General features: G+C 54.5%; 1 protein-coding gene across 1 annotated transcript in view; it reads right to left on the reverse strand.

The window, feature by feature from the left end:
- Window positions 1–13,005, reverse strand: part of LOC128967828 (cGMP-dependent protein kinase 1) — a 27,943-nt gene continuing 14,938 nt past the window's right edge. The window contains exons 2-8 of the mRNA XM_054382069.1: window positions 11,494–11,583; window positions 6,835–6,976; window positions 5,984–6,147; window positions 4,006–4,128; window positions 3,784–3,846; window positions 3,025–3,091; window positions 1–99 (exon numbers count right to left, since the gene is read on the reverse strand). Of these exons, the coding sequence (XP_054238044.1) occupies window positions 1–99; window positions 3,025–3,091; window positions 3,784–3,846; window positions 4,006–4,128; window positions 5,984–6,147; window positions 6,835–6,976; window positions 11,494–11,583 (748 nt within the window). The remainder of the gene's footprint in view (window positions 100–3,024; window positions 3,092–3,783; window positions 3,847–4,005; window positions 4,129–5,983; window positions 6,148–6,834; window positions 6,977–11,493; window positions 11,584–13,005) is intronic.

Here is a 13,005-nt window from a genome sequence, read left to right on the forward strand (position 1 = left end):
CTAAAAATCGATGTCCCATCCTGAGTTGTCGTCAGGGGGGGGCTCGTCGCTGTCCTCAGGGAAGCTGTCAAAGTTACTGGTGTCTGTGGGAGATGCCACCTGTGGGGAGAGCAGAGAGTCAGCACAGGGAACCACTGCAGGCAGCTCTGCCACACACCCCTGGGCATCCACAGAACCACAGAGTGCTGGGCTTGGAAAGGAACTCTGCAGAGCATCCAATCCAAGCCCCTCTGCCTGAGCAGGGGCACCTAAAGCATGCTGCACAGTAACACATCCAGGTGGGTTTTGGAAGTTTCCAAAGGAGACTCCACAGCCTCTCTGTGCTCCATGCCTCCAGCACCCTCACACCAAACAACTTTCTCCTCCTGCTCAGCTCCAACCTCCTGCCTTCCACTTTCTGCCCTTTGCCCCTTGGCTTGGCCCTGGGCACCACTCAGCACAGCCTGGCCCCAGCCTCTTGCCCCTTACCCACAGCTCCTTTAGCTCTTGCTGAGCATTGCTCAGATGCCCTCTGGGGCTGCTCTTCTGCTCCTCTTCTGAGGAGCTCTCAGCCTTTGCTCCTCACAGAGCTGCTCCAGGCCCCTCAGCGGCTTTGCAGCCTGCCCTGGACTATCTCCAGCAGTTCCCTGTCTCTGGAGCTGGGGAACCCAGAACTGGACCCAGTGCTCCAGGTGTAGCTTCACTCATTCAAGAGCATTTATTGCTAACCGCAGGCAATAAAAGTTCTTAATCCACAACTTTTTGCTGAATGCCAAGAGACCTTCCCACAGCTCCCCTTCTCTGGTGGTCCAGGCCCCCAGGCTCTCTAGCTCAGCTACCCACTGTTACAGGAGTCACAGTCCCCTGCAGCCAGCAGGGACATCCCCAACCAGAGCAGGTTGCTCACAGCCCCAAACACCCTGACCTGCACTGCTGCCAGCCATGGGGCAGCTCCCACCTCTCTGGGCAGCCTGGGCCAGGCTCTCCCCACCCTCAGCCTCAAACATTTCTCCTCTCCACTCTAAAGCTTCCTCTTGCAGTTCAAACCATCCCCCCTTGGCCTGGCACAAGAGGCCCTGAGAAAAAGTCTGTCCCCAGCTTTCTGCTGGGCCCTTGGAGCACTGCAAGGCCACCAGAAGGTCTCCCTGGAGCCTTCTCCTCTGCAGGCTGCCCAAGCCCAACTCTCCCAGCCTGGCCTCCCAGCAGAGGGCTTCCAGCCCTGCCAGCATTGCTCTGGCACTGCACCAATAGGTCCTTCCATACCTTGGATAAAAGCAGCTCTGGAAATCCTCTTGGTGAAACCAAAATCCACCAAACCCCATTAGAGAAACAGAGTGGGCATGTTCAGGCTACACTGACACCCTGCACAGGACAACCAGGAGCTGACACTGGATGGAAAGGAGGAAACTTGTAGTTTATTGCCTTGAACTGTGGTGAGCAAGTGCTGCTGACAAATTAGCAGTCACAACAAAAGCAGCTTAACAGAAACCAAAAGTCTGGATGGAGAAGAGGTTTGGACACCCTGCTTTAGGGCTGCCAAAATCCTGCACTTTTCCACTCTCTGCTAGCAACTCCTGCAGACCCGTGGGGCTGCAAACCCCTCTTGCTCTTTCACAGCAGCTGACAAAACCTCTGGGGTTTCAGATTGAGCCCCTGAGCCCTGCCTGCTGCTGCAGGAGCTGCAGGACCCCGGATGGATGGAGCAAGGGGGTGCAGTGAAACAAGACTGCTGATGTCATGATGGGGTGATCAGCGGCAGGAGGCAGGGAAAGAAAGGGATTAAGCTGAGACAGGGAGGGAAGGCTGCAGGACAGAAGGGGCCAAGGTAATTTCGGTCAGCTAATCCTGTTTGGTTTCCCTCTGCAGAGGGCTTTGTGGGGACAGAGCTCACAAAGACATCAAAGGAGGAGCTGGGCTCCAAAGGAGGATGAGTGGAGCTGTCCCCCACCTCTGCTCCCAGTTAAACACAAACCAAGGGCTTTTCATGTCCTGCATGGGCAGGGGGCGGGGGGCAGCGGGGGAAAGGGTGACAACACAAAAGGGGAAACAGAGGGAAAGGTTCATGCAGAAGAAAAGGGAGATGGCAGGCAAATCCCACTTGCCTTGTCAAAAGAAGTAAGAAGAAAGGAGAAAGAAAGAGGAAACATCTGAGGGAAAGGGTGAAAGTGGCAGCTCCCTGCTGGCATGTGAAAAGTAGGTGAAGAAACAAGGTGAGGGAGAGAAGACTATGTAGCAGTGAGTGATCCTGCCTGGATCTCCTGCTCTGAGGAGCCTTTCATCACAGGAAAACTGAATCATAGCATCAGGAGACCCCAAGAAGGGATCTCTGAGATCACCCAGCCCAACCCCCTGCTCCAGCAGGGCACCCACAGCAGCTTGCCCAGGAGCACAATGCCCAGGGGGGGTTGGAAGCTCTCCACACCAGGAGACTCCAGAAGCTCTCCACACCAGGAGACTCCACAACCTCTCTGGGCAGCCTGCTCCAGCCCTCCAGCACCCTCATACCAAACAACTTTCTCCTCCTGCTCAGCTCCAACCTCCTGCCTTCCACTTTCTGCCCCTTGCCCCTTGGCCTGGCCCTGGGCACCACTCAGCAGAGCCTGGCCCCAGCCTCTTGCCCCCTGCCCACAGCTCCTTTAGCTCTTGCTGAGCATTGCTCAGCTGCCCTCTGGGGCTGCTCTTCTGCAGGCTCTCAGCCCCAGGGCTCTCAGCCTTTGCTCCTCACACAGCTGCTCCAGGCCCCTCAGCAGCTTTGCAGCCTGCCCTGCACTCTCTCCAGCACTTCCCTGTCTCTGGAACTGGGAAGCCCAGAACTGGACACAGTGCTCTAGCTGTGACCTCACTGGTTATGCCCCCCCAGAGCCCCTTCTCCTGGCACAGACTGCTCACACACCCAGCATGGTCTCTAATGTGATTTTTCCAAGCACCTTCAGAAGAAATAAAGCCCAGTGTCCCCACTGGCCTCCAGTGTGCTAGTTCTGGAGCTCACAACAGTCATGCAGAAGAACCCCACTGGCCATGGAGGAGCAGATAAGTAGAACTCACACTTGGTATGATGGGAGGTGTCAGTGTCCCTTTGCGTAACCCTTCCCAGTTAAAGCCTTCAAACCATCTGGCAGGGAATGAAGAAAGAGACAGACACAGGGTAAGAATTCTTCATTCAGAGGGCTTCAGCTCCTGCAGCCAGGCTCTTCAAGCTCTCCAACCAGCCTTCATGAGGCCTCCTGTCACCCTCAGGATCTGTGTGCTTGGGACTGAAACTGGTTGTGTAGCAACCCAGTGGTGGTGTCATGGCACCAGCACAAAAGCTGGAAGCTCCCAGGGTCACCTTTCCTGACTACAGGTGTCCTGGCAGTTGCCCTTTGCTTGCTAGAGGGTCACTCCCTCCCATTTGAGACCCTTAATGCCCTTTCTTCCTGGGAGAGAGGGAGCTAAGGGATTCCCTTTCCTCCTGGGAGAGGGAGAGCTAAGGGATGCCCTCCTCCTAGTTTGGACACCTCAGGTTTTTTCAGACTACAGCAGCTGAGGTGGTTGGATGAGCTCTGAGCCCATCCAACTAAAAATGTCCATCCAGCCCCTTTCTGTTGCTTTAGGGATGGGAGGAGGACCAACAGTGATGGATGAGAGAGGGTTAAGGTTCCTGCTGTGGGCCTCCAACTTTTTCTTATCCCTTTCCAGCAGTGAAAGTGAAAACTTGGGAGACATCACTGAAACTCCTCCCATCAGAGCAAAAGAGAGGATGAGATGAGATCCTGAGTAGAGAGCAGCGTGCTGGGGAAGGGAAATGGAGGAGCAGACACTTACTTGTGCTTTTGGATGTCTTTCACTCCATTTTTCAAGTTCCCTAATCTTTCTGATGGATTGTCCCTACAAAAACGAGGGACAAAGTGGTTACTTTCTTGATCCTGCTGAACAATTGATTTCATAGAATCATGGAATTGTTTTGGCTGGAAGAGACCTTGAAGATCATGCAGGCCCAACCTCCTGTGCAAGTGAGACTGAGGCTGTGGTGTCCTCTGCACTTACCTGCATAGTTTTTTGATTAGATTAGCAGCATTTTTGGCAATCTTCTTTGGAAATTCAATCATGTCTATTCCTCTCAGGATGATGTTGTAGGTCTTCATGGGGTCTGGGCCTGAGAAAGGGGGACTTCAGAGGGGACAGGAAAAAGGAGCGAGATTATAAGCTTTGTCTTGGAAAACAGCATTAACTCAAAATCCCAGAGCAGAACTGAGATGAGAGGAGGTGGAGGACAGCCAGCAATGCTCTGCCTCCTCTGATCACAGAACACATCCAGTTGGAAAACAGCTCCCAGGCTCATCCAGTCCAGCCCCTGACCCAGCACTGCAGGGTCAACACTAAACCATGACCCTAAGCACCAGCTCCACCCCCAGGAATGGAAACTCCAGCACTGCCCTGGGCAATGTCTGAGAGCCCCTCCAGTGCAGAAATATTGCCTGAGCTCCAGTCTGAGCCTCCTCTTACGCAGCTTGAAACCATTTCCTTTGGTCCTGTCCCTTGCCACCAAGGAGCAGAGAGAGCAAGGAGGTCTCCCCTCAGCCTCCTCTTCTCCAGCCTGAACACCGCCAGCTCCCTCAGCCCCTCCTCTAGCCCAGGGGCTCCAGGCCCTTCTCCAGCCTCCCTGCCCTGTGCTGGACAGGCTCCAGCCCCTCAATGTCCTTCCTGCAGTGAGGGCCCAGAGCTGAACACAACACTTGAGTTTAGCCAGTTCTTAGCCAAGGCCCTCTGAGAACTGTCTGGGCTTCAGGGAGGTACCAAAGAGCCAAGATTCCCAGAGCAGCACATGGTGAACCTCTTCTGTCCACAACATGTCCCAGCAGCCTGAGGAGCAAAGCTTGGGGCAGCAGATGCTGTGTGTGCTGTTGGGACAGGCTCTCAGGGGGGATTAAGCAGGTTTCTATTGCTTTGACATGCAAGGGCTTGGGCCTCTCGGCCCCTTCAGCCCTAAAGGATCAGAAAGTTGAGGTGATGACTCCTTCTCCACCTCCTGTGTCCTTGGAATGAGTGTTGGGGAATGAGGTGAGGAGGTGCCAGGAAGCCACTGGCTGCCAACAACAGCAGTGATAGATCCATCCAAAACTAAACAAGGGTAGGGATGGATATAGGGACTCCAATGCTCTACAGCGTCAGTCCACCTCCTCCTTCTCTGCCCATCACTGCACCTCCCCATCCCAGTTTAATTCCAGACACTTTCCTTTTCACCACCATGTTCAGCTCAATCAGGGCCAGGAATGTTTGGTGCCATTTCACAGAGTCACAGAGGGCACAGGGCTGGAAGGGAGCCTCAGAGGGCATCTTGGCCAACCCCCTGCAGGCAGCAGGGACACCTCCAGCTACAGCAGGCTGCCCAGGGACACAGCCAGGCTGATCCTGAATGTCTCCAGGCATGGAGCCTCAACCCCCTCCCTGGGCAGCCTGTGCCAGTCTCTCTCCCCAGCCTCACTGTGCAGAACTCCCTCCTGATGTCCAACCTAACTCTGCCCTGCTCCAGTTCCAAATCCCTGTCCCTTGTCCTATTCCCAAAACCCTTCTGAACAGTCCCTCCCCAGCCTGCCTGGGGGTCCCCTGCAGATATTGAGATGCAGCTCTGAGGTCTCCCTGGAGCCTTCTCTTCTCCAGGCTGCACAGCCCCAACCCTCCCAACCTGGCCCCATGGTAGGAGTTCTCCAGCCCCTGATCATCTCTGTGGCCTCCTCCAGACCTGCTCCAGCAGCTCCATGTGCTTCTTGTGCAGGATGCCCCAGAGCTGGCCACAGCACTGCAAAAACCACTCCTAAAGAGCTTGCTCACATCTTGGCCTTTGAGAGGTCCACATGGCAGCTGTAATCTCAACTGGCACAAGCTCATGCCTGGGTTCATTAGCAGAGAGCTGAGCTGCTGCAGCAGCCACCAGCCCTGGACCTTCCCATCTGCTAATCAGGGTGACAACAGCAGAAACAGTGGGATCTCATTGTGGCAGCTGTGAGAGCCCTGATGCCCATACCTGCCAGTCAGCAGCTCATACATTAGGATTCCCAATGACCAGTAGTCTGCTGAAATCTCATGACCTTTGTTCAGGATGATCTCAGGGGCCACATACTCCGGGGTCCCACAAAAAGTCCATGTTTTCTTTCCAAATCCTATTTTCTTTGCAAAGCCAAAATCGACCTGTGGAAAGGAGCAGAGGGTAGCATCCAGGGCAGAGCAGGAGAGGGAATGTCAGCCCTGGGCTCAGCCCTTCTGGAAGCGAAGCAAAACAGAAAGGAGGGGATGTTCTCAGTAAAGCATCCTGGCCTGTTCCCACAGTGGCAGACTCTGTTTGCAGGTTTGGAGACTGTGCAGTTCCCCAGAGGATGAGGACCAGGTTCCAGTCCTGTTAAACACCTTCAGCAGTGACCTGACCTCCCCCAGTCTGCTGATGGCACAGCACTGGAGCAGAGGCTGACAGCCCTCAGGCTGTGCTGCCAATCCAGCCAGACCTGGGCAGGCTGCAGAGCTGGGCAGAGGGAGCCTCATGGAGCTCACCAAGGGCAAGGGTAGGGTCCTGCCCCTGGGGAGGAACAACCTCCTGCAGCAGCACAGGGGAGGGGGGACCTGCTGGGAAGCAGCTCCATGGAGAAGGAGCTGGGAGTGCTGGGGGACAAGGTTCCCCATGAGCCAGCAAGGTGCCCTCATGGCCTGGAAGCCAATGGAGTGCTGGGTGCCCTAGGGGCCACCTGTGCCCTGCATGGGCAGCAGGTCAAAGAAGGTTCTTCTCCCCCTCTACTCTGTCCAGCTGAGGCCACATCTGGCTAACCCTCTACTCTACTGCCCGCCAGCAGTGAGGAGGCCAAGGCAGCTGCTGCAGGCACTCACCAGCTTGGCATAACCTCGGTGATCCAGAATGAGGTTTTCTGGCTTGAGGTCTCTGTAGATGATCCCTTTGGAATGCAGGTAGGCGAAGGCTTCCACCACACACGCTGTGTAGAACCTGGTGGTGGAGTCCTCAAAGGAGCCTCTGCACAAGGGGGAGAAATTCCAGAGAGAAGCAGGTGACCCAGGGAGGCATTTCAGTGCCATTTGACCTCAGAAACTTTGCCTTCAGTCCACCCCCACAGCAGACATCTGCTTTTAAAATGTTCTGATCTGTTTAAGATGAAAATAGTTAGGTTTGGGTTGCCAAAATTAACCAAAAGTAAGGCTGAGGGGGGTTTTTTATTATAATCTTTCACTTTTGGATGCTAAACCTGCTTGGAGCTGTGGAGGCCAAGAACATGAACTAACAGAATCATAGCATCATGGAATTGCTTCAGCTGCTTCACTGCTGTTCTGTGAGGATGTTCTCTGCCTCACAAATTTGTTTTCTTCCCAGCACCTAATAGAGTCATAGAATTGTTTCACTTGGAAGAGGCCTCCAAGCTCCTCCAGTCCAACACCAACCCACCCCCACCAAACCATGGCCCCAAGTGCCATGGCCACACCTTGCTGCAACACCTCCAGCCATGGGGACTCCACCACCTCCCTGGGCAGCCTCTGTCAGTCCCTGACCACTCTTGCACCAAAGAGATTTCTCCTCCTCTTCAACCTAACCCTCCCCTGGCACAATTTCAGGACATTTCCTCTCCTTCTGTCACCTGAGACCAGGGAGCAGAGCCCAACCCCCAGCTGGCTGCAGCCTCCTCTCAGGGAGCTGTAGAGAGCAATGAGGTCTCCCTCAGCCTCCTTGTGATGGTTTGAAACTGTCTTTTTAATTTTTCCTTGCAAAGTTCAGAACAGAGAAAGTGAAAGAGTGTAAATAAGTCACTATTGGGTGTCAGAAAGCAAAATAGTGATTGTTCTAAACACTTCCATTGGATAGATAGAAATGTTTAAGAACTATTACCCAAAACAAAGTAGGCACTCTGCATTCTGCAGTGGGGGCAGTTGCTGGGCTGTCTGGATGCTGTTTCTTCTTCTCTTCTGGCTGAAGATAACACACTGACCTTGGTGAGCTAAGTTGACAACTTTCTGCTTTAGCTAACTCTGCTTTCTGCCAGCGGGGCTGGGGTGGGGGGAAGCCCCTGGGAGAGAGGCCCCTTGGTAAAGGTCCCCTTTGGGGGGAAGCAAAGGGAGCTTGGCTGTGCTTTTTCTGTTGATTGTATATATTTGTAAATGTTGTGAATTTTGTATATTTGTACATATTCATTGTATTTCATCATAGATTGTAGATCTGCTTGTAAATACAGCTCTCATTTGCTTCCAGATTGAGCTAGACTGGCTAGTTTTGGGGGGGGGGGGGGCGGAATTTCAGCTCACACTGACACACTCCTCTTCTCCACCCCAACTCCCCCCAGCTCCCTCAGCTGCTCCTCCCTCCCCAGCCCTCTTCTCCAGACCCTTCCCCAGCTCTCTTGCCCTTCTCTGCACCTGCTCCAGCCCTCAGTGTCCTTCTGGCACTCAGGGCCCAGAGCTGAAGCCAGCACTCAAGCTGTGGCCTCCCCAGTGCCCAGCACAGGGCACAAGCCCTGCCCTGCTCCTGCTGCCCACACCATTGCTGCTCCAGGCCAGGCTGCTGCTGCCCTTCTTGCCCACCTGGGCACTGCTGCCTCCTCTCCAGCTGCTGCCACCCAGCACCCCCAGGGCCTTTTCTGCTGTGCACTTTCCAGCCCCTCTGCCCCAGCCTGTCACAACAACCCTATGAAGGCTCCGTGTCTGGGGCAGAGTGGCTGGAAACTGCCCAGCAGAGAAGGCCCTGGGGGTGCAGGAGAAATTCCAGTGGCTGGCACTTGAAGGATTATGTGGGAATTCAGCACAAGGTGAACTTCTTCTGGATTTCAGATCTGTTTGCAGAAGCAGACAGGGAGGTGGTAGGAGCTGGTTGGCTCAGGAGCTTCTCTCTGAGCTAGGTGGCAGCAGAGCCACGAGGGAGAACTCAAGAGGTGAGGAGAAACCCAACCCAGCAGCTGCACACTTTGCCCGGGTTTTCATGGTGCAGGGACAGGACACTGCTAGGAAAGGGGAGAAAAAGGCACAGGGTCTGGAGAAAAGGGCTGGGGAGGAACAGCTGAGGGAGCTGGGGGGGTTGGGGTGGAGAAGAGGAGGCTGAGGGAGACCTCATTGCTCTCTACAGCTCCTGAGAGGAGGCTGCAGCCAGCTGGGGGTTGGGCTCTGCTCCCTAGGAACGAGTGACAGGATGAGAAATGGCCTCAAGTTGCCCCAGGGGAGGGTTAGGTTGGAGCTGAGAAAGTATTTCTTCACTGAAAGGGTTGTCAGGCTCTGGCTCAGGCTGCTCAGGGCAGTGGTGGAGTCCCCATCCCTGGAGGGATTTCGAAGCTGTGCAGCTGTGGTGCTGAGGGCTGTGGTTTGGTGGTGCCCTGGCAGTGCTGTGTTGGACTCCACGATGTGAAACAATTCCATGATTTCATGAGCTACACAAATTGCATTCTAAGGAATTAAAAACTAGCTGAACCTTTCCTTTCTGACCAACCTGCCAAAGCTGTTCTTTCATTCTCCAGGTGGAATTCAGCTGTGTTGCACCTGCCAGCCCATCACACAGTCAGAGGTGACTCTCCACACCACTCCCTGGCCTGCAGATGCAGCACATGCAGGTCCCACCTGCACCACTGAAATCCACCCCCAGCCAAGCTCAAAGGCTGCAGGAAATTCCAGCAGCACCTCTGCTGTGCCCTCAGGCTGACCAGGCCTTCAGCTCCCTTGCTGAGCTGCTTTTCCTCATGGCACTTCTGCTCTGTGCTGCTGGCAGGGTGAGCTCCTGGCACCCTCCTCTTTCCCACTTTGGTGAGTGGATGAATCACAGAATAGGTTGGGTTGGAAGGGACCTCAAAGACCATCCAGTTCCAACTCCCTGCCATGGGCAGGGACACCTCCCACCAGCCCAGCTTGCTCAAGACTTCATCCAGCCTGGACACCTCCAGGGAGGAGGCAGCCACAGCCTCCCTGGACAGCCTGTGCCAGTCTCTCCCCACCCTCACTCTCACCTCTCCTCTCTCACTCTCCCCTCTCCCAGCTCAAAGCCATTGTCCCTCAGTCTGGCACTCCCAGCCCTTGTCCAATGTCCCTCCCCAGCTCTCCTGGAGCCCCTTCAAGGTTCTGGAAGGCTGCTCTGAGGTCTCCCTCTGGGGCTTTCTGTCCTCCAGGGTGAACAGCCCCAGCTCTTGCTCGTGGCTGTCACACCTGACTGTGTCACACACATTAATGCCAAGGGACATTGCTTATCTCATCTCCTCCTGGCCACTGGTGGGTGTTACAAAGCTGAGCTGAAAGCAGCAGGTCTTTGTCTGGGATGGGAAATGGTCATTTTCCAGGTGGTGTGGAAGAAATCTGCATTTTTGAACCTGGAAAATGACCTTCCCATGGATTTTCTTCACAGCTGTGACTCTCACTAATGCCATCATGAACCTCAGGGAATTGGTTGTAGGTCCAGATTTGCCAATGGTTGCAATGCCAGAAGGTGCCCCACTGGGATGGCCCTGTCCTGGAATCCCAGACTGCTTTAGGTCAGAAGGGAGCTTTAAAGCTCCCCCAGCCCAGCCCCCTGTAGCCAGCAGGGACATCCCCACCCAGGGCAGGTTGCTCACAGCCCCAAACACCCTGACCTGCACTGCTGCCAGCCATGGGGCAGCTCCCACCTCTCTGGGCAGCCTGGGCCAGGCTCTCCCCACCCCCAGCCTCAAACATTTCTCCTTCTCTCCAGTCTAAATATCTGTAGATATCCTCTCCAGAGTGCATAACCTAGACAGCCACTAGACATCCCAGTGACCCATCCTGCAGGCTCATTCAGAGTGGTGCCCACTCTGTCCCCCTTACCACAGCCGCACATTTGTCCATCAGGTGCCTCAGCCTCCAGCCAGGCTCCAAGCCTGGAAAATGGCATTGTGGGCACAGCCAGGAGTTCTGTGGTTGCAGAAAGTTGTTCCTTAAATTAGATTAAGGATTAGGAAGAAATTCTTCACTATGAGGGTAGGGAGATGCTGGCACAGGTTGCCCAGGAAGGCTGTGGCTGCCTCCTCCCTGGAGGTGCTCAAAGCCAGGCTGGATGAGGCCTTGAGCAGCTTGGGCTGGTGGGAGGTGTCCCTGCCCATGGCAGGGGCTTGGAGCTGGATGAGCTTTGAGTTCCCTTCCACCCCAACCCATTCTGTGCTGTAAATCAGTTACCAAATCCAAACCCAGTCCCGGGCTGGCTGTGCAGGGGCTCCCTCTAGAGATGAAGACAAGGGGAAAGGGCAGTCCAAGACTAGTCCTGGATGCAATCTGTTCCATGCCTGTCTTCTGTATCTTCTCAGAGAGGCTCTGGACAAGTCTCCACTGACACCAAACTTGGTGCACACTGGATACCACCTGTGTCAGTCCTTATTTTGGACCCACTTTGTCTCTAAACACCTGCCCAGGAATAAATAGAGCTCCTCACCTTCAGGGAGAAGCTACATCAAACATTTCATGTCCAGATCTTGCCCAGGAAGGATCAAGACCTTTGGTTATCTGGATGCATCTTAGCAAAGATTCCCCTTTGTAGAATAAAAGTTTCTTCCAACTCACCTGTCCCTGAGAATTGTCCAGAGCTCTCCACCCAGACAGGCTTCCATCAACATGTACAGGTACTTGCTGTCCTTGAAGGTCCTGTAGAGCCTGTTGGTGCCAAATGAGAAAATCAGAGCTAAATCCACAGCAGCAGGGGAGGAACCAACTGTCCCCACTCCTCATGGGCTGTGGACTTCATCCCAGCAAGCAGCACACAGCTAAGGGGGAGAGGCCTCCCCTGCTCTGGGTGCTCCATATCAAATCTGCTATGACTAACCCCAACCTTGGCTTTCCAGATGTGCTTGAAGGAATTCTCCTACCATCCCAACATCCATACCATCTCCTCCCTCACACCAGAGGGAAGCCACGGCAGTCCTCCTTCCATCTGACCACCTGACAAGATTGCTGGCTAGGCATTCATTTCAGAACCTAAACTCACCATCCTGGTAAAGTCTGAAGAGGATCCACTGACATTCAGGGCTCTACAAGCACTCTCCCTCTTCCTCCCAGGGACTAGATATGGAGGAAAGACTGCCTAAAGGGGCAGGTGGGCCAGACTTCATGAACTTCTCCTCCAGAAGTGTCATCTACACCATGCAGAAAACCACAGAATCCTAGCCTGGTTTCGTTGGAAGGGACCATCTAGTCTCAACCCCCTTGACTTGCTCATGACCAGGCTGCTCAAGGCCCCACCCAGCCTGCCTCTGAACACTTCCAGGCTTGCAGCCTCCACAGCTTCTCTGGGCAACCTGTTCCAGTGCCTCACCACCCTCATGGGGAAGAATTTCTCCCTAATGTCCGATCTAAACCCAGCTTCTGACAGTGTGAAGCCATCACTCCTCATCCCGTTACTCCATGCCTGTGTCAAAAGTCCCCCCCAGCTCTCCTGTAGCTCCCTTCAGGTACTGGAAGGCTGCTCTAAGGTCTCCCCTCACCCATGTCCTATGTTACATGTGAGGTATGAACCAAATACGGGAATGAAAAATGGGAATTCAGCTGCTTGACTGCACCTGAATGTGGAACTGCTTTGGTACTTCTGGCTGCACACCACCACAGACTTTGGAAAAGACCTTTAAAGCTCCCCCAGCCCAGCCCCTGCAGCCAGCAGGGACATCCCCAGCCAGAGCAGGTTGCTCACAGCCCCAAACACCCTGACCTGCACTGCTGCCAGCCATGGGGCAGCTCCCACCTCTCTGGGCAGCCTGGGCCAGGCTCTCCCCACCCTCAGCCTCAAACATTTCTCCTTCTCTCCACTCTCCAGCTCCCTCTTACAGTTCAAACCATCCCCCCTTGGCCTGGCACAAGAGATCCTGCTCAGAAATCTGTCCCCAGCCTTCTGCTGGGCCCTCGGAGCTCTCCTCAGCTAGCAACAAATCCACTCACGAGCATCTTTTATAGAGCTGTGTGATGGAGCAGGAGGAAACCACAGCAGTACTGGGTACCTTCTGAAGGCACTGAGTAAAATATTAACTTAAGGGATGTGAAAATACCCCTGCAGCTACAGCCTGCTTTCACATCACCATGCCAGAC

This window comes from Indicator indicator, chromosome 7 (assembly GCF_027791375.1).
Source record: "Indicator indicator isolate 239-I01 chromosome 7, UM_Iind_1.1, whole genome shotgun sequence".
Lineage (NCBI taxonomy): Eukaryota > Metazoa > Chordata > Aves > Piciformes > Indicatoridae > Indicator > Indicator indicator.